General features: G+C 46.1%; 1 protein-coding gene across 3 annotated transcripts in view; it reads left to right on the top strand.

Moving 5' to 3' along the window:
* The window catches only part of GRIA1 (glutamate ionotropic receptor AMPA type subunit 1), a 120,018-nt gene that overhangs the window by 42,740 nt on the left and 58,441 nt on the right, over positions 1-18,837 (top strand). For all 3 annotated transcript variants that reach the window (XM_032124704.1, XM_032124703.1, XM_032124705.1), the window contains exons 3-4: positions 12,685-12,924; positions 14,287-14,471. In XM_032124704.1, coding sequence (XP_031980595.1) covers positions 12,685-12,924; positions 14,287-14,471 — 425 coding nt within the window. The remainder of the gene's footprint in view (positions 1-12,684; positions 12,925-14,286; positions 14,472-18,837) is intronic.

Genomic DNA, 18,837 nt, shown 5'->3' with positions numbered 1-18,837 from the left:
AAGGTCTCCAGTCTTTCAGGCCAGAGGTCACATTGTCCTTCTTCCCTTCAGCCCAGCATGAATCAGCAGGAGGTGAGGTTGAGCTGTGAGAGGAATTGCAATGGGTTTTGTGTTAAAGCCAGTACACGAGTTCTGCTGCAAAGTGCCCACTCAACAGCTGGCCACAAAATCCCCGAGCCTGGGGTGAGATGCCAGGGCTGTGGGTGCTTGGAGAGGAGCATCACACCATTGCAGGGCTGCCTTGTTCTGCTGTCAGCACGTTCCCTCCGAAAGGACGGGCAAGAGGAGCGAACGGGGACAGGGAGTGCCCCGTGGAGCAGGCACCATCCACTGGGAAAGTGCTTTTCACTGGTGAAACGTGAGCACCCTACTGGAAAAGCGCTGCAAGGGGCCTGTTCTTCACACTGTCTGACAAAGAGGTGTCCGTGTGAGGGTACTTGGGACCCATCCCAAAATGGTTGTGTGTCTTTGCACATGTGGCTGCCTCGGTCTGTCCCGCTGTGAAATGGGGTTAAAAACCTTAATGGAGGACAGACTGCCAGGCTTCAGGCAGTGAGGTTTGGAAAAACCCTTCTTAACTAAGACTTGTCAGCACTAAAGAGGGAAAAAATGTTACTGTCTTCTTCCATTCAGAGAGAGGAAAAGCAGAGTGACCCAGAGGTGGATGCTCATTTTCCTCCCCCACCTGCCAGAAAAAGACACCTGACCCTTGGATCTCTGAATGCACCCCACACTCAGCCCCCCCTTCAAACTCTCTTTCATCCTTGTTTTTCAAAGCCTCAAGTGGTTTTGAAATTAAATGGCTTTTCTTCCATCAACGAACCTCAAACTTGCATCTCCTTTCCCCTGTTCCTCTTCTCCCATCCAGCTTTCACAACTCCTTGGGTTTCTGTTATTTCCCATGCATTTGCTTTGAAGGATTTTTCCAACAAGGATGTCACGAAAAGTTTCTTAAGTGTCTTTTATCACAAATTCCTTTTGGTTTCATGCCTGAGGATGCTTCTGAGGAGGACCTGGTGACCTGTGCTCAAGCAGATGTGAAGCAAGTCCACTTTACAAGCGAGTCACGGCTGAGTGCACCCACAAATCAGGTCCTGTATCCCTGCAGCCTCCTTCAGGAAACATGATGTGTTTCCCAACTGACAAAACTAGACCATACTTAGACCCAGTGTAATTCTGTTGGCCTCAATGTAGTTACCAGGGAAACTATAATGCAGAAAACTTTTCTGCACTGAAATAAAGGTTTTCTTAGCTGTCTTACTTATACGGCACAGACCATTAGTTCTAACCAGGCAGAAAGCTGACGATTTTCTCAACACTTACGTGAGAAGTTCAAGAAAGAAGTTTACAGAGGTGGATCATAGCCATGGATTTACAGCTGCACCATCACATTTGTCAAAGTGCACCTGCACAGGGGATCCTCTGTCAACCACACCTGCACATGACACCCCAGTTCTTCCATTGCTCCACAGACAATGCCAGAAAAGCTTCTTCCCTTAGGAGTGCACCGGTAAAAGTTCTCAGGAGACAAGCTTTCAGTGTACATTAGCAAAGGTCTAATTTTCAGATGTTGTATGCCCCATATGGCTTCCTTACATACCCAAATCACCTAAAGACCATCCCAACATCTCTTCTTTAAAGAGACATGGCAGTGAACTCAGTAATTTAAGCATGTTTTGGAAATGCCACCACAGCTCTCAGCTGACACTGCTCTACTGTCAGGACTAGCAGTGCAGAGGAATGATCACAACAAATTCTTTGGAAATATGACTGCAGATGTTCACTGCCATGTTAAATACGGGCAGCCAGAAAGAATTTCTCTCACAGGGAAATGAATCTTTACTCCAGCAGGAGGGTCAGGAACTTGAAGTGAAGGCTACACTGCACACTCTTCTCTGCCACATTCAGCACTGAAAGTGGGTTGCAGTACAGAGAGAAGAATATCACAGCCCTCACAGGTTAGCTAGGACAGTCCCAGAGGTGTAAATCACAGGTTTTACATTGCACCTCGGCCTTCCTGCAAACACCAAGAGACAAAACCTGTTCCAGGGGTGTTTCTTTTTGCCTGTTCTGCCACACAAAGTTCTTATTTGGGTTCTTCCCACCAGTGGCAGCAGCTTCTGCCCTGCCAAACTTCTCTTGTATCTGGAAGTCCCACCTGCCTTTCCTTCAGAGGCTTCTGGGATAAATGGTGCCTTAATTAGGTTAATTATACCTTCAGCCATCCATGTGCTCACTTTTGCTGTGCAGCTAGAGTCCATTGTATGGTGGTGTTTCCCCGTTTTCCTTGTGGGAAGCAAATCCAACACCTGAAGTGTGAAGCTTTCCATGGCTCAGCAGTCTTGCACAACATTTGTTAAATCCAAGGCATGTTTCCACTCCTTGAAAAGCTGGTGCTCCTGGTGCCTCTCTGTGCAAGACCTGCTGCCCCTGGCTGGCAAGTGACCCTGGTTTCACGAACAAATGGATCTCATTAGAGGCATTTCTCTGTAATGTCAACAGAAGTGTTGAGCAACACCTGGCGAATAGTGAAAAAGTCTCTCTGATGCTCTGATGGTGAGCAGTGGTACAAATTAGCATCCCCCAGTCTGCTGCTGCTTTTCTGTCTAAATAATATTTTACAGGTAAAGTTTCTGCTGAGAAGCAGTGGGGTTTTCTCAGTAGCTGCCTAAATCATGTCATCAGCTTTGGTTTACACTGAGTGACTGCTTGAGGCAGAACCTGCATCTGTGTGTGCAGTGTCACTGCTCTGGAGTGATGAACAACCCCAGGTTTGCAGCAACTCCCCTTCCTGTGCTCTGGTTGGCCTCCCTGCAATTTGCATTTATGCAGAGTGTTTTACATGATCTCTCTTGCTCTCTGCAGCTCACTAGAGAGTCTCTTTCTTCAGCAGTTTAAAAATTCTCCTAGAATAGAAACCAGTAGGGAAGGTGTTTGCATGTAAGTCGGCATGTCAGGAAGGGATGTCAGTTGTTTCCTAATGTTAGGCATGCTCCCACATTCTTCTCCCTAAGCCACACATCCCATTTTCCAGGTTATTGTCTCAGTCCCACAGCAGGATAACTGAGAGGCTCCTGGTGTCTTCACTGGCCTCTGTGTAAAGCTGATGATTTTTTATATTTCATTAGCATACACATTTATTGTGACATAACAAGTTCTGCAAGTAAAACATCCAGCTGGAAAGTCTTTCCTGAAGTTCTGTTTTGTGTTGGATAACACCTGTCACTAGCATTAAAGGGATTTGGTTGCCCAAAATTATTTTAGGCAAAAGAATTTGGAAGTGTTTAAGGTAATTTTATATAACTGGTGGTGTGGTTTGCAGCTTGTCCCACATCTTGGTTCTTTCCTTAGTCCTGAGAGTTCGCTGTGGGAGATGACTGTTGTGGGTCCAAGCACAGGTTAAGGAGAAGCCTGTAGCTGTAAAAGTCCCCTCTGTCATGCTGGTAAAATGACACAGATTTCACCTGAGATTTTTTGAAGAAAAATCTCAAATTCCACTTTATTTGTGTGGAAGGTCATACTGGGCAGCCAGGTTGATAATTGGTATTTTGGGTTGCATTCACAAGGGGCTCCAGGTCTACCCACAGGTTTGTGGGAGCAGTGGAGCAGAGAGGTGTTCTCCCAGCTCCCGCATCCCCACCATTCACCTCACTCAGAGGGATGGATGTCTTCACCTCCCATGAGAGGGAACTGGCCTCTAGAGCTGCTTGCAGCCCTGGTTTAAGTATCTCCCCTTTGCAGAGGCTCCATCTGGGCACCCTGACTGGGTGCACTTCGTGTAAACTGTTTGTTCCACCACCCACAGTGAGTGACTCGCACAGAAGTTTCAGCAGAGACCATAAAACTGCAAACCATAGGTCCAGATCTCACCATCTGCCACACTTCTGCCTCCCTGCTCCCCAGACAACACAGTCTCCCACTGGGTTTAAAAGATCTCAAGATTAAACTTGTTTGTTTGGGATTTTCCGTGAAACCTGGTGCTCAGAGGCACTGTGGAAATAAAAATGTTGTAACTCTCATCATTTCTTGCCCTCACAATGCAGACAGGATTAAAGCAGTTCTAATGACAGGGAAGAAATGGTAATATTCCCCCTGACATTAAGTAGGCCTGAGCAAAGCTATGAGCACAATGGGTTGGAGCATTAATGTGAAAAGGGAAAATAAAAACCCTACAAGACACGACTATAGCAAAGAGCCACCAAGAGAGGCACTTAAACCCACAAAAACCAGCACTCTCAGACGTCAAAAGATCTTGTCATTCTGCACCAAACTCAGCACTTGCTGAGATGTTAAATGTGTTTCAAAACCATTGGTGCTTTCACAGACCTCAGGTGAACGCAATGTGCAACAGGTAGCACAAAAGGGTTGTGCTCTAGGGCTTAATCCTTGTGTGCTGAGTGTAGTTTGCTGGGTTTGTGCCTTTCTCTGCTCTTCCCAGAAAGCTAATGGCTCCAGTGACTGCAGGAGAGCTGGCACTTTTGGGGCAGCGATAGCACATGTAGGTTTTGGAGCATCTGCTTTGCTAACTCAGCAGATACCTGTAATGCAGCCCTGAAAGTGGATAGAAAATGTGAAAATTTATAGATAATGTGACAGCTGGTGGGTTTAGGTACCACTTGCCACTTCAAGCCCCCAAGGACATGATGCTCTGTCCTGTGTATGAGAGGTTCTGTTTGAACCTCTTTGTCCTTAGTAAGTGTGAACTTCTGCAGACAGTTTCAAGACAGGCCCTTACAAAATCTTCACCAGAACCTGAGGCTTGCACTGAAGACAGTCTGAGGCTTTAACGTCTGTGAACCAACATAATGTATTAGGGAAAGAAAAGAAGCTATTGAAGACAAAATGTATTCCATCTGCAACGAGACCTTCTCTATGTGACACATCTGCTTTCTGCTACTGCTTATCTTCCCCCCTCCCACTCCTCACTCCCCTCTTTACTGGTTTAATAATTCAGCACTTACAGCCCAGAACTAAATGCTGTGGTGAACTAAGAACAGCGTGCTGTGTACTGTCTAAACGTGCTGGGGGTTTGGTGCTTTGTTCTTTTCCTCTGTTGTTGTTCATGCTTCCCAGCAGAATCTTACACCCTGATCCTGTACTTCGTTTTCCCTGTACAGCACTATCTTCAGAAGCACCAATGTAGTACAAAAGGCCATCTAATAAAAAAGCAGAAGGAAAATTGGTTCAACCCTCATTCCTCATCTCCTTTTACAATATCGCTGTCACTTTTTCATTTGTAGTAATCTTGCTTTAATATTTATGTCTCTGCTTCAGACACAGAGTTCAATCAGGACAAATTATGAGTTTTCAATTTCATTGCAGAAGGTTAGATGAGAGCAGGGATCTCTGGTCTTCCTGAGTCCGTGGGTCCCATAGGAACATCCATCTGCAGCTGGGGGCCCTCTGAGGGATCACTCCTTCCCTCTAGAGTAGCTGCAGGGGAGCTTGAGGTGAGAGCTGTGGGTTAGGAGAATTCACTTGGTTTTGCAGATCTCCTGCTTCTCCAAGGGAACTCAGCAGAGCAGCATCTTCTGCAGGGTTCTCTCTGGACACAGTAAAAAGCCAGAGTGCCCAGCAGACCTGATAACGGTGTCAGACAGCTCTAGCACATCTTTAAGGTTCCTTCCAAGCCAAACCATTCTGTGATTCTATGATTTTTCAAAGACAAAATGTGCCGCAAAATGCTCTCAGAAGGCTGTATCCCAAATGGGTTTGCTAGCTGTCCCCCAGAAATGAGACAGACTGGCATGGAGGGAAACACTCCCATTTGAACAATGAGGCAAGGTGGAAAGGTCAGATCTTTTATTAGAGCTGAAAAATGCCGAGTCTTTTCCAGGCACCAGAGCCCTTCTGCACGTCTTTTCTGGTTTTAAGCTATGAAAGCAGGGAGTGCTGTGGAAAAGCTGTGGCTCTGTTATGGGACACTGGAGAGATTAAGGAAGTAGACAACAAGAACCTTACACAGCTTGAGAGCATGGCATCAGTGTTTCCAGCTCAGAAATGGTCTGTATGAGCATGGTGCAGGAGTCAGCCTCTGAGCGAAGGGACTGGAACAGATGGGCTCAGAGAAAAGCAGTTGCCTCACAAGCAAAGATCCAAATCATGATTAAATAACAAATATGAAACAGAGATGGCAAAGGACCCATTTCTCCTTACACATTAACCACAGGACCCTCGTTAACCAAACTGTCCCTATTAGAATAATAACTTAATTCTACCCACAGAAGAAATGAGACCCTCTTAAGGATGCTTCTGATCTCAGTGTCTTGCGCATAGGGGATTTGCATCTAATTCCTATTAAAAGTGCTCAGAAATAGTTTGTGTTGACTGTAAACCCTTCAATATATTTAATTCTTGGCTTCATATGACTCAACAAAGTATTAGGAATCCAAAATTAAAAACACTTTTAAAAACAAATAAAGCAAGTAGAATCTTGACAAACATAATCATTTTCCTTCTTTCCTTATTCAACAAGTTCAGTGACCTCATTAAGACCTTTGATATTTGGATTTTTTTCTCCTGTTTTGTAGTCACACTGGATAAGAACTGCATTCAAAGAGTCTAGTAGAAAAATAAAAAGAGGTTTCAAGATGTGAAGTACACAAGTGGAAGGGTGAGGATCTTCAGCTGGTCCCTTAGAGAGATTAAAGTCAACTCCCCATGACTGTATCTTCCACCACCAGGATTTTAATTCAAAAGTTATCTTAAATGACTGAGAGTCCATGCTGATCATTTTTGGTGAGCAAACCACCCTGCTATTTCTGTTTCCTAAAACTCAGCAGCATGTGAGAAAGAAGCACCCCAAATCCAATTTGATCTTGAAGGAAACCATTTGTCAAGCAGGAAAACTTAACTGAAAAAATTGAAGCTATCAGCATATGCATTTATGAGCAGCTCTTCAGTCACAGATTATTGTTTAAATATGAGGGAAGGAAAGCAGATCTTTATGTAAAACCAACACTGCTTTCCAGCTTCCAGGATCATTCGAGCTGCAGTGCAGGGAAATGATGGAAGGGAGCACCCTTCTGTGCCTTTTATGCATTTGAAAGAAAAACATGCATTTCTTGTGATATCACATCAGCCTGATTTGCAGTTGATCAAATATGTGGGACATATCTGCTGTCAGCTAAATACATGAGTGGAACAATGGGGGAGTGTAGAATCTGTTTGGCTTTCCCCTGCTCCAGAAATCTGTGGGAACATGCTGTCGTTGGGATGTGCTGAAGAGATGCGCTCTGGCACCTACGCCACAGTGGAGAGCTGTGAGGACAAACATTCGGGAGGAGAGCTGAGCTGATCCTAATTGCAGCAGACACCAGTGCTCTTTCCTTGGAACTCCACCAGCTTTGCCAACCTGATGTCAGGTTCTCCATCACCATGTGAGGGTCGCCTCCAGGCAGGGCATGCTAAGAATTAATTATGCATGCATATCCTCCCTCCTCTTTCCCACATGTGCACAAACACACTCCAAGTGAGCAAAGGGAAGCATGTGGGAACTGCCTCTTGACACCACTGTTGTCAATGAGTATGTTTTGCTGCTGGTGAGGGTGTTGGTTCTGTGTCCCAGGAGGCTTGGGCACATGAAGATGATATTGGGGCTGCAGGCATTGCAGGGGATAACTGACATAACTGAGATCACTATTTTATTGTAATTGTGTGGCCTCAAAATCTGGCCACACTTACTTGCAATTTTTAAAAGGCATTTGTTCATTCTGGTGTGTGCTGGGCTGAGTGGTTTCAAAGATTTCTTCTTATCTTGAACTCTATATTTTTCTCTTTTTTTGTTTGTTTGGGCTATGGGGAATAATTTGGTCACATCTCCAGCTCAGCACTGTAGGAACAGCTTTCCTGGAGAGGGTGCAGTGTCTTCCCTCCTAGATGCCATGATATTCTCCAGGCTCAGGAAGGCCTCTGAGACCTGGCAGGGACCATCAGGGGTTTCTGTCCCCTCTTGCAAGTGAGAACACACATCATTTGTGAGGAACATCTGGGGATATTTCATTTAATCAGGTTTTTTACTGCTCTTGTGGCTTAGGGTATTAGCACTGTCTCTGCTACTTCTGTTCCCTGACAGAGGCACATGCAGCAGCTGAATCTCCTAAGAGTCAACTAAGCCATATTATTGGCTCCCTCCAGGGGTAGCTGGGTGAAACTTAATAGTCCATGAGATGCAAGAAGTCAGTAGAAATGATCTAATGTCCCTTTCTAGTCTTAAACTCAGTGAAATGGTGAAAATTCTGCTTCTAAATGAAACGGCAGATGAGCAGTCCCCAGGATCTCCTACCAGGCTTCCTCCCCAGCTGTGTCCCTGGGGAGCAGTTCCCTTTTTGCAGTCTTGTTTGCAGATTCTCAGCAGAATGCACAGTTTTCGCTGCTGGAGACCAAATCCTCATTTCCATCCTTCTGTGCAGCCCATTTGCCCTTCCTCCTCCCTCAAATGCTGAGATTGTTTCAGCCCCTCTTTGTGGTGATGGTTTCTGAGAGAAACTTTTTGGGCTATCTTCTTTAACCAAAACCTAAAAGAGATGTCTGTTTTATCTGACATCTGCCTTTCATGTGGATTAGGTCAAACCCCACTTGCAAAATACCTCTGAGTCTCCTAAATGCAGAAATCAGTCTTGTTCATCTACTCACTCTGGTTAAGAGCTGCAGCCAAAAGAAAATTCCACCATGAATTTTTATAGACTCAAAACACCTCTTTTGCTTTCCTCTTCCACAGAGAAAATGTGCATTTTAAAGTTGTGAGTGTCAATGTATTTACTGATGTATTTTTCTTTTTCTTGGAAGCACCTTCAAAAGTGGCCAGAGCTGCCTCTCTTCAGCTCCCTAGAAGGTGCCCTCTCCTGTGTGTACTTTCAGTAAAATCAGTTTTTCTCTCTGATGTGCATTCTTTACCTTGAGTATTTCCATATGAAAAGAGAACTTCTGAGAAAAACTGCAGGACTAGAAATTCTAGAGTCTGTGGATTCCAAGAATGAGTGAATCACAGATGCTTTTTCCTCATCTGAATTCAATGGCTCTGCAATGGCTACCGTTCCACAGGGAGAGAGGGCAGCCTCCCCTGCTTGTTCTACCACATCAGTCACTTTTTAACTAACTTACAAACTAATTTGATTTTTGCTGTAAGTTAGAAATGTTTTTAGAGCGGTCAGATGAGTTCTCACCTCACCTGGCTGCAACAGACACTCTGCAGAGCTGTGTGCAGAGAGCAGGTGGCTGTCACTGCATTTTCTCTCCAGCATGACAAATTACAATCTAGTTAATGCCTCTGCTTTTACCTAATTTTCCTTGTTGAACAGCACTAGAGATCTCAGGAAGAAATCCTGTGCCTGGAGAAGGAGGGATATGGGGTGTCCATGTGGCCAGGTGCAGCACACACTGGGAATGTCCCGGCCACAAATCCCAAACTGATCAATTAAACAAGACTAATCAGGGAGAACACAGTGGTAGTTGCCATGATTATCAATCGTTATGATCTGTATTTTCCAAGGGCTACTTTAGAGGGAAATTATTCTGTAATTAAGTACAAATTCAATGTAACATATGAGCACAGGTACAGCCCAGAACTGACGTTCTCTGTCCTTTCCTGCTATGCAGCCCAGAGGCCACAAACAGCACATGCAAACAGTCACAGATCTCTGCATTTGCATCCAAGCAAACCCTCCTCACTCGTGCTCACACCTTGGGATAGGCAAACACTTACGCTGTTGGATTTCACCCAGATCTCTGCCTGCAGGAACGAGCTTGAGGTGGAGCTGTCCAAATTCAGCTGCTGGAGCTGGTCTCCAGGCTGACTGCAGCTCTCCTCTGCAGGAAAAGCTGGGCTGGGGCCAGCCAGCTGCTCACAGATAGCTGGCACAAGGCTTGGAATGGGTGATGATGTCACCAGCCAATGGACCAGGAGAGCTCAACTTCTTGGACCTTCCATTCCAGCATGATCTTCATCTCTTTTATGTTTCTTAATCTTTTCAGAAAACCATCAGTTGGAGGCTAGTGACTGCTTGTCCCTACGAAAAAAAACCAGAGCTTAAAATATTTGTTTCCTCTACTTAAGGTTTACAATTCTTAGTAGTATGTTATTAGGAAGATGCACAGCAATCAAATGAGAACAGATTAACAAATTTGCTTCATAAAATGATTAAAGGAAACGTAAAGAAGTTCCAGCAATCTCTTAGTGTATTAAATAACGAGCAAGTAATTTAAGTTTTGCTGTGTAAATTCATTTGGAGCATCTGTAATTTAAAATAGCCCTGGGATCTGCATAATTTTGCAGCCACTGCTTTTACGTTATGCCAAGTTCAGTCCCAGAAAGGTGGCTGCAGCTCTCACTCTTCATTTCTCCAGATTAACTGACACAAGAGTTTCTTTGTTTTTATTTGGGAGATAGCCCTTGGCAAGCCTTTCTTTTTTCCAAATTATCTGCCTTGTCCACAGCCCCTCTTAGCCTGCAAGTACAAAGCAAGTGAGGGTTCTTTCCAAACTTACTAATGATAAAGAGTGTTCACTCTCCCAGCTGTCTTTGGTACAATCTGTTTCGAATGCTGGCACTGATGATGTCTCAGAACAGTGTAGGAGGGATGCCTGAGCGTGACTGAGCCACAGAGTTAAAAAATTAAAATTAAAAATGATAGATTCCTTTCAAATAGAAAAGAAAATCCAAGGAAGCCATGCCTTGCCTGAAACAAAACAAACCAAGCCAACTAAGTTTATTGTCTGGATTATTAATTGTACTGGATTGTTCAGCTGTCCCGAAAATGTCTCTTTAATCATTCAGTGAGGCTGAATCCTGGGTCCCCGGAGATCACGTTCTGATCTCCTACGTATGGTATCTCGCACCGTTCATTAGACCCACTGCTCCAGTCACATGGAAACAATGCTCAGACTATTTCTATCCATATCTGCTACTTTTCTTCCTGAATGTGTCAGTCTCATGATGAGGGCAGTGACTCCAGCTGATACAGACACAATTGCTGATTGCAAAGAGAGGCACTGCTGTGAAAATAAAGAGAAGAGGGGGTTATTTCCGTCTCGCTTCGGGCTTTGTGAGGTGTCCCTGCCCTGCAGAACAGCAAATTCCCTTGTGGGAGGAAAATGCTGAGATCACAGGTGCTAATCAGTGAAAAGAGGATGAGTGACCCTGCGAACAAACAGAGGGACTGGGATGCCCAAAAACTGGGCTCAGCTCCAAGAGAAAGGAAAAAATTTCATCTGTCTTGTGAGGTTCTGTTCTCAGCTCTCAGCACCAGCACGAAGCCTGGCTGCTTCGTTTTGGGAGTGAGATGGGAGCAGGGACTTGCTTTGCACAGTGGGAAGCAGAATTTCTTGCTCTTCCCTCTGAATGTTTGGTGCTGGCAGTAGAGAAGTGAGGAACAAGGCAATCTTTTCCAGGATGGCTGCAAGACAGCCGGGATTTACTTTGGGTCCCTGCTGGAGGGACAGAGCTCGCATGGAGCCCAGCTAAGGATGCAAGGAGCTCATGCTTACGAGCCTGTCTGCAGCCACACATGCAGAAGGTTCAATTACCAGCAGAAACCAGGTCAGGGGAGTCCTGAGCACCTCAGAGCACTTGCCAGGGGACCCCAGCATGTCACATCCAACTCCTCAGCCTGCACTTGGGTTGGGAGGGCAGGCGAGTGATGTGTGAAGTGTCGAGTCAGTATAAATGTCACAGCCAAAGGTCTTCAGAGTCAGAGTGACAAGAGGAGGAGACAGGAGTGCCAAGAGTTCTGACACAGGAAAACTTCTGTCACTGCCACCACCTCCAGCTTGGAGATTTATTGATGGTAACTTGGGATGTGCCATAAACAGGGGTGATATTAAATGAGTCTGACTGTCCCAGGGGCTGAATTTTACAACCCAAAGTGTGAACTCTGTCTACCTCACTGAGCTCCTGAGGCATTTTCCCAGCAGCTCCCACGATCTCATTAAGTGCTCTCCAGAGAAGGTCTCCAACCCAAGGGAGCCCTCCCTGCACAGCACAGCACCACGGGCTGAAGGCAGACAGACACCTGCCAGGGAACCCAGCAAACCCTCCTGGTAGAGACCTCCCAGGACACTGCTGATACCTCACTGGGCACACAGCCCTGTCTCCATGGCTTTGTGAGGAAACCAGAAGTTGTCAAAGTTGTGTTCCCAAGAACCAACACACTCCCAGTGTCAGAGGCTCCGACTCAGTGCCAGCAGCTCATGCCCCAGGACAGATCCCCCTGGAGCGGGGCTGTGACAGCGTTGAACCTTGGTGAACCTTTGCTGAGATGCCCTCTCAGAGTGGTTTCCTCACCTCCTGAGGTTAAACCCAGGGTTTCCTTCTGGAGTCGTTGTCCACAAAGCTGTGCAAAGGCTTTCTTTCTGCTTTGTGAATGCATCCAGGGCTTCAGTAGACTCTTTCTGCCGAGGGGTTCCCATGTCCAGATAACCCAGAAGCAGCAAAATCTTCAGCAGAGCCCTAGGGACACTGGTTTCATTCTTCTGAGTCACTTCTGCTTATCAAAAGTAAAGCAGGTCTGTGGAGGCCACAAGCCCTGTTCTTCACAGGTTGCTTTCACCAACCCACCCCCTTGAGGGAAAATTATCTAGTCCAGAGAGAGCCCACAGCTTATCTCAGGGAAAAGGTTTATTTTGGTGACATTGCTGAGAAACCTCCTCGAATTTCTGCCTTCACGACCTTTCTCTCTGCTCCTGCAGTCTGCTCGCAGTTCTCCAAGGGCGTCTATGCCATCTTTGGGTTTTATGAGAGAAGGACCGTCAACATGCTCACGTCTTTCTGCGGGGCTCTCCACGTCTGCTTCATAACACCAAGCTTCCCCGTCGAAACCTCCAACCAGTTTGTCCTCCAGCTCCGCCCAGAGCTCCAGGATGCCCTCATCAGCGTCATCGAGCACTACAGCTGGCAGAAGTTCGTGTATATTTACGATGCTGACCGGGGTAAGTGGCAGCTGTGTGGGAGGGGTTACCAGGCAGTTAAAGACAGTGGTCTGGAAGGAGTCTTTGCCTCCAAAATTGTGAATTGCTGGAGGTTGAGTCACCCTACGCCTTCCCTGTGCTCTGTTTTTTTCTAAATGTCCCTTTCTGCTGAAGGTGGGCATTGATCTAAATGAAGGATGAGCCTGACCCCGTGTGTGTGTGTGTGTGTGTGTGTGTGTGTGTGTGTGTGTTCACGGGGTCAGGTCTGAGCCCCATCAACACCAGGGAAATACTTGATGTGCAAATGGTTTTGAATTTGAAGTGGGGGAATTGTTTCTATTCAGTAGGTCCCATATTGAACTGGTCTGTCAAACTCAAGGCCACTGAGTTCCAAGTTTACAAACATGAGCAGACACTTGCTCAGGTCTTACCTAAGCCCACAGCCAGGTGTGAAATGTGTGTTTGTGGCAGACAGCTTGGAAAACTCCAAGTTCCCTGTGTTTACTGCCTGTCAGTTTTCTATATAAAAGAGCAAAAAGCTTTGTGGGGTAATGGAAGATATTATCTAACTTTGTAAACCATGAACAGGGCCAGAGAGCTCATTGCTCCATGATTCAGTTTTCCCAGTTCTCAGATGCCTTTAAAGTTCCAGGCTTAGAGGCTGCAAGCAAAGCAGACTAGTGGAGGATAGGGCAGAGGTAAGGTGATTCACATCTCTGTCTTGGAAGTTATAATTATCCCCTGAAGGGACAGGATGGGCTTTAGAGGCAAGGAGAAAGTATGAAAGCATCCCAGCTGCTTTCTGTTATCATGAGGCATGGACATGCTGAATACCCCAAAAGGACAGAGAATTGCTGTGTGCGTCTCCTCTGGAAAGTTCTGTGTATAATTTAGGCAACATAATTCTAGAAGTAATGGTCTCCAGGTGAGATGCTGCTGAGAGAGAAGGATGCTGAGTATGACTGTGTGCTGTGGTAGCTGAGGGTGTCCCTACCCCTAGGGGCACATAGCCTAAACAGATCAAAGTCAAGAAGGAAACGATGGGTAAGAGAAATCAAGTTATTTGGGATGGGACAGACAGGGAGATGGGGATTAGAGTTCTTATCTGAATCCCACAGCAGGGCCTGATCAACGAGACTGATCTGCTGATTACAAAGGAAAATTAGGCCTGGAATCATCTGTGCTGAGACAGAAAAAGCAGGAGTCATTAATCCTAGCCCAGCTGGGTCAGATCTAGACTATTAGCTGCTCTCTGTAGTTCTGCTGCACTCTCATGACTCCATCTCCAGCCTGGCTGGAGGCAGCTACACAGGCTGTCAGGAGGATGGAAAGATGCCATTGCACAACTAAAACCTGGCTCTCCCCCTTCTCTTCCCATCATAGGGTTGTCAGTCCTGCAGAAAGTGCTGGACACTGCAGCTGAGAAGAACTGGCAGGTGACAGCTGTCAACATCCTGACAACAACAGAGGAGGGCTACCGAATGCTCTTCCAGGAGCTGGAGAAGAAGAAAGAAAGGCTGGTGGTGGTGGACTGCGAATCTGAGAGGCTGAACATCATCCTTAACAAGGTTGTGTTGGTGTGGAATGCTGGGCAGGGCCTTGCACGCTGGATGGGAAGGGTTATTTCCCCTGGAGAAGTTCTCCCCATTCTTGCCTGATCCCTGTCCCTGTGTGGCTCTCGTTGGGTGTGGGGTGTGTGCCTTGCAGCTGCCGAGCTCGCAGGTATTTCTCTGTTGTGTTATTGTGGGAACAGTAAAGCTGCAGGAATAGTACAAGCTCTCATGAATTCCTGCTGGGTGAGCTCCACTGTTCCAGGTTCCCTACTTGTTTGACTCCTTTGCTGAGCCCTTTACACCCCCTTACTCCCCAGCTAGTTTGCTTTGTGCTAATTCCTCCAAGCAGTGTGCACAAGATGTGGTACCTCCTGATTCTGCTGAGTCTTCCTCCAGTTTTTGAGTTAGGCTGGAGGTGTGAATTGGCACTGCCAGATTCCTGCTCTTCCAGCCTCCATGTACTGCACCAAATTCTCACACCTGTGCCAGCAGGACAGAATGATTATGGTACATCAGTGCTGAATATGGATTTCTGTGGACAGGAGACAAATACAAGCCCGGGGGCAGCAGGTTCAGTCCACGCTTCGACTCCAGCCACGATACCTTTCCCTCTCACACCTACAGCCAAGTCCTTCCCCACCACTGGAAAGGGCCCTGCAGGTGGTGCCCTGCAATTCTCACTGCTTTACTGCTCATAATCAGCTCACTCTTACCTCGTGCTTCACACGTCTCCTCGTCTAAGGTACCTTTCATCTCCCGTCTCACACTTCAGCTGCTCCCCGTCTGGGACAGGGACTGATGTTTCACCAGATGCACAGCTCAGTGACGAGCTCAATCCATCCTTGCTGGATGTCTCTGGGTGCTCCTCTGTTATGTATAATAACAAAGCAGAGAGCAGGTTGTGACCTCAAAGCAAAGGTCATGTTCCTGAAAGAGAAAACAGATTACTCCAGAGCACAAAACCTTCTCTCTGACCATGGAGCAGCTGCAGTTGAACAAAATTTTGGACAAGACCTAGGCAGTGAATTTGACTTTTCCATAGGTTATATCAAATTTCTAGGATTAGTAGTGTTGGGTTTTTAAGCCTGGTTTGTCTAACAATGTTAAGTTGTATAGTCAAATATTATCTAGTCTTCTTGATATAAACAGGAAAATAGGTCTTACTTTCAAATTTCTTCACATAACTGGAGGAAGAGTTAAACCTAAATATAGGAAAAGCAATTTGTAAGAGCACTAAAAATCCAGATACTGTGATTATTTGTTTTGCAATTCTATAAAAATATCAGTTCCTAGGGAGAAGAGGGACAAAGCTGTGTTTTACTACAAAAAATATAGAGCAATGCCAGCAGACGTCTGTGCCTGGGAGGCAACACTCCAGTGAGGGATAGGGCTGTGAACAACTTTTTCGGGCCTGTGTAGTCCATTTTCATCCTTTTTTGCATTCTTGCTCCAAGTCCACCGGGATTTCTGAGAGCAGAAGTAGTTGTCCCAGTGTGAGAAGGTGATGCCAGGTTTTTCATAGTGTACAGATGACTGGAGGGATTCAAAGACAGTGTTCAGCTCATTATCAAGTGAAATTCAGCTGGGACTGTACCTTGGGCTGTAACTTGGTCTGCTGGCTGATCTCTCAGCTCACCACACCAGCAGCCTCTGTGGGAATGTCACTGTGCTGTTTGCCCGGTCCCTCTGACTGTTAGAGCTGTTCCAAGAGCTGCCTCAGCCTCTTGGGGACATTTCAATGCATTTGTCTTCTTCCCTGACAAGCCAGTCTCTGTCTCTCGGTGGCAGTGGGTTTGTGCTCCACGGTGAGCAGGAGAGCCTGGGATGGCTGTTCAGCATTTGTGCCTCCCACACCCACACTGCTGCTTGCACAGACTTTTCATTTTTCCTCCACACACAAAACACAAATAACACCGGTGGCTCCAGCAAGGCTCCAGCCCTCGCGCTGCCGTGACCGCAGCTGTGGAGGAGCCAGTGCTCCGTGTGTTAAAAATGACCTGGTTTCTCTCTGGGAGATTTCTCTGTGTCATGTCTCAAGGGTTTGATTTATCTTTGCCAAGGTACCTGTCATTTGTGAGCCAGGCTTTGGCTCAGGGCAGGTTGCCGTGGGGTTGTGCTGTGTAGCCTTAATGGGATAAGTACGTGGTGGGTTGTGTTCCATCAAAGCCCTCTGTTCTTTCTTCCTTGTCTCTCATTAAAATGAGTAACTGGAATTTCTACTTTGCCAGTGTTTCACTCTGAGAGGATTTCTCTCTAATAGATGTCAAACTTGCCCATTAAGAAGTGGGTAATGAAACCTAGGTGGCCCAAGTGAGCAATCAGCATGCAGCCCAGCACAGCCTCTCACCACAGTCAGGAGAAGTGATAAATGCTATTATAACCTCAGCTTGCTACTGCTGTCCGGACACATTAGGACTGAGCAAGCATTTTAAAATAAATTAAGATCACAAATAACTGTGTAAAACACAGGAAACGAGCCTCATAATTCAGGTGGATGGGCTGCAAGATTAACAGCTCAGGGAGAGCTGGATGGCAGCCCTCTCCGGTTCATCAGCTCTGACACCTCATAAAATAACAGAGGAGAGTTTGGGCTGAAGGAACCAATGCCAGCTATTGTTGACACTGGAGAAAAGGGGAATTGGATCATAATTCTTAGACATCCCAGTGCAGCAGAGATTCTCCTTCCTCCTACAAGGTCTGGGACTTACTGCAAAGGTCACTCTCAGCTGATGAATGAAAAGGGGGCAAGTTTGGTCTGGTTTTGCTTCTTGGATCTGGCAGTGGAAGATACTCAGAAAACCACCCATAATGAGGTGTATATCTTCATAGCTGTAGGTAGACAGAGGTTTTTTCTGAGAGCTCCAGACACCTCAGCAGAAGCCACACTGAGGGATTCTGTGCAGGGAGCCCCAGGGCAGTGAAGCTGGTGGAGCTGGCATTGGCTCTGCAAGGAACTGCTTCTAAATGAAGCCTTCATTGGAGTTAATTGCCACCACCACGTTAATGGTGAGAACCAGATGAGTTTTATTATGCATACAAGAGTACTTCATCAGAGAAGGGCTAAGGCAGATGAACCAGTTGCACAGAGCAAGTGTCAGCTCATTTATAATCCATTTGGAAATCCCTAAATGACTGCTCATGATAATCTGGGAGTGCTGTCCCATGGGGAGGGTCAGTCTCTGCCCTTATCTGACACTTCTCAAGTACCTGCTGCCAGCCTGGTATCAGAGAGGAGTCCTGGGTAGACTGAGTCTGGTTGAATCCAACACAGCAGTGCTCTTGTGATCATTCTGGCTATGAGGATCTTTCTGGCCTCACTGCAGTTTGTGCAGATTTTTCTGAGCATTGGCAATGCAGGCAGCAATTCAGAATCAATTCTTATGACAATGGAAATAAGAGGTAGTATTGCCAGCCAAGAAACCTAATGGAAACAGCAGAGTTCTCTCAGAAACTGGCAAATCTTGTGTTTGTACAGGCTTTGAGGGCGTGTTGGTTTGGGCCTTTTTTTTCCACTTTCTTCTTTCTGTGTGTAGAGTGGCTCAAATGCAGATGGTATCTGACTCTAGTAAACTAGTAAGAATTTAATAGTGCTGCTGGAAATCAATAGAGTGGAATTTCAATGAAAAAATGGAGTCAGCGATAACAATATATTTTTTAGCTGTATTCTTTCTGTACCCTTTTTAAATCGAGGGAGAAAAAGACATGGGCCATCTGATAAGTGTCGCTGTTCCCCTCAGTTACAGGCAAATCTGCAACAGGTGGAAAGGGAAAAGAAAGGGAAACTCTTCCAGTTAACATAGAAAAGCTCCGTTGTTACGGATTGGTAAGCAATTGTGTTGATAAAAGGAAATAAAAACCTGACTCTGCAGCATCAGGGAGAAAGGAATAAGTGGCAAAGCACATACATTTGTACACCATGCATATGAATATATTAATTATCTCAGTGAACATGCAGGGGAATCCTCTGTGGCTTGCCCAGACAGCTTCATTCTGTGGTTTGAAGCTACACTGATGCACTAAAGCAGAAACATTTACCCATAGCCTAAACTTCCAGCCACCTCTCCCAGGCAGGTGTTTGCAGCAGGGGCTGGAGCCTGGAGGATGTGCAAGATTGCTCTCTAGTCTTGCTTGATGTGTCAGTTGCGTTCATGGGACACGTGGACTCCAACTCCCCATTTGTTCCTTTGGTGTCTGAAATACAAATCTTGTTAAGGCTTTTTGTTGTTTTCCCCCAAGCCCATAGGAAACAGGTTGGTTTGGTGATTTTCTTTCCCTGCCTATACAAAGTTCTTGGGGATCTTGTCCTGTCTAATTCCAGACTTGCTGCTCAGATATCATGTGTGACACTCTGTCCAACCTCTAATAAGATCGTGAATTTTCT

Source organism: Corvus moneduloides, chromosome 15 (genome assembly GCF_009650955.1).
Source record: "Corvus moneduloides isolate bCorMon1 chromosome 15, bCorMon1.pri, whole genome shotgun sequence".
Taxonomy (NCBI): Eukaryota; Metazoa; Chordata; class Aves; order Passeriformes; family Corvidae; genus Corvus; species Corvus moneduloides.
This window is presented reverse-complemented; position numbering and strand designations above follow the sequence as displayed.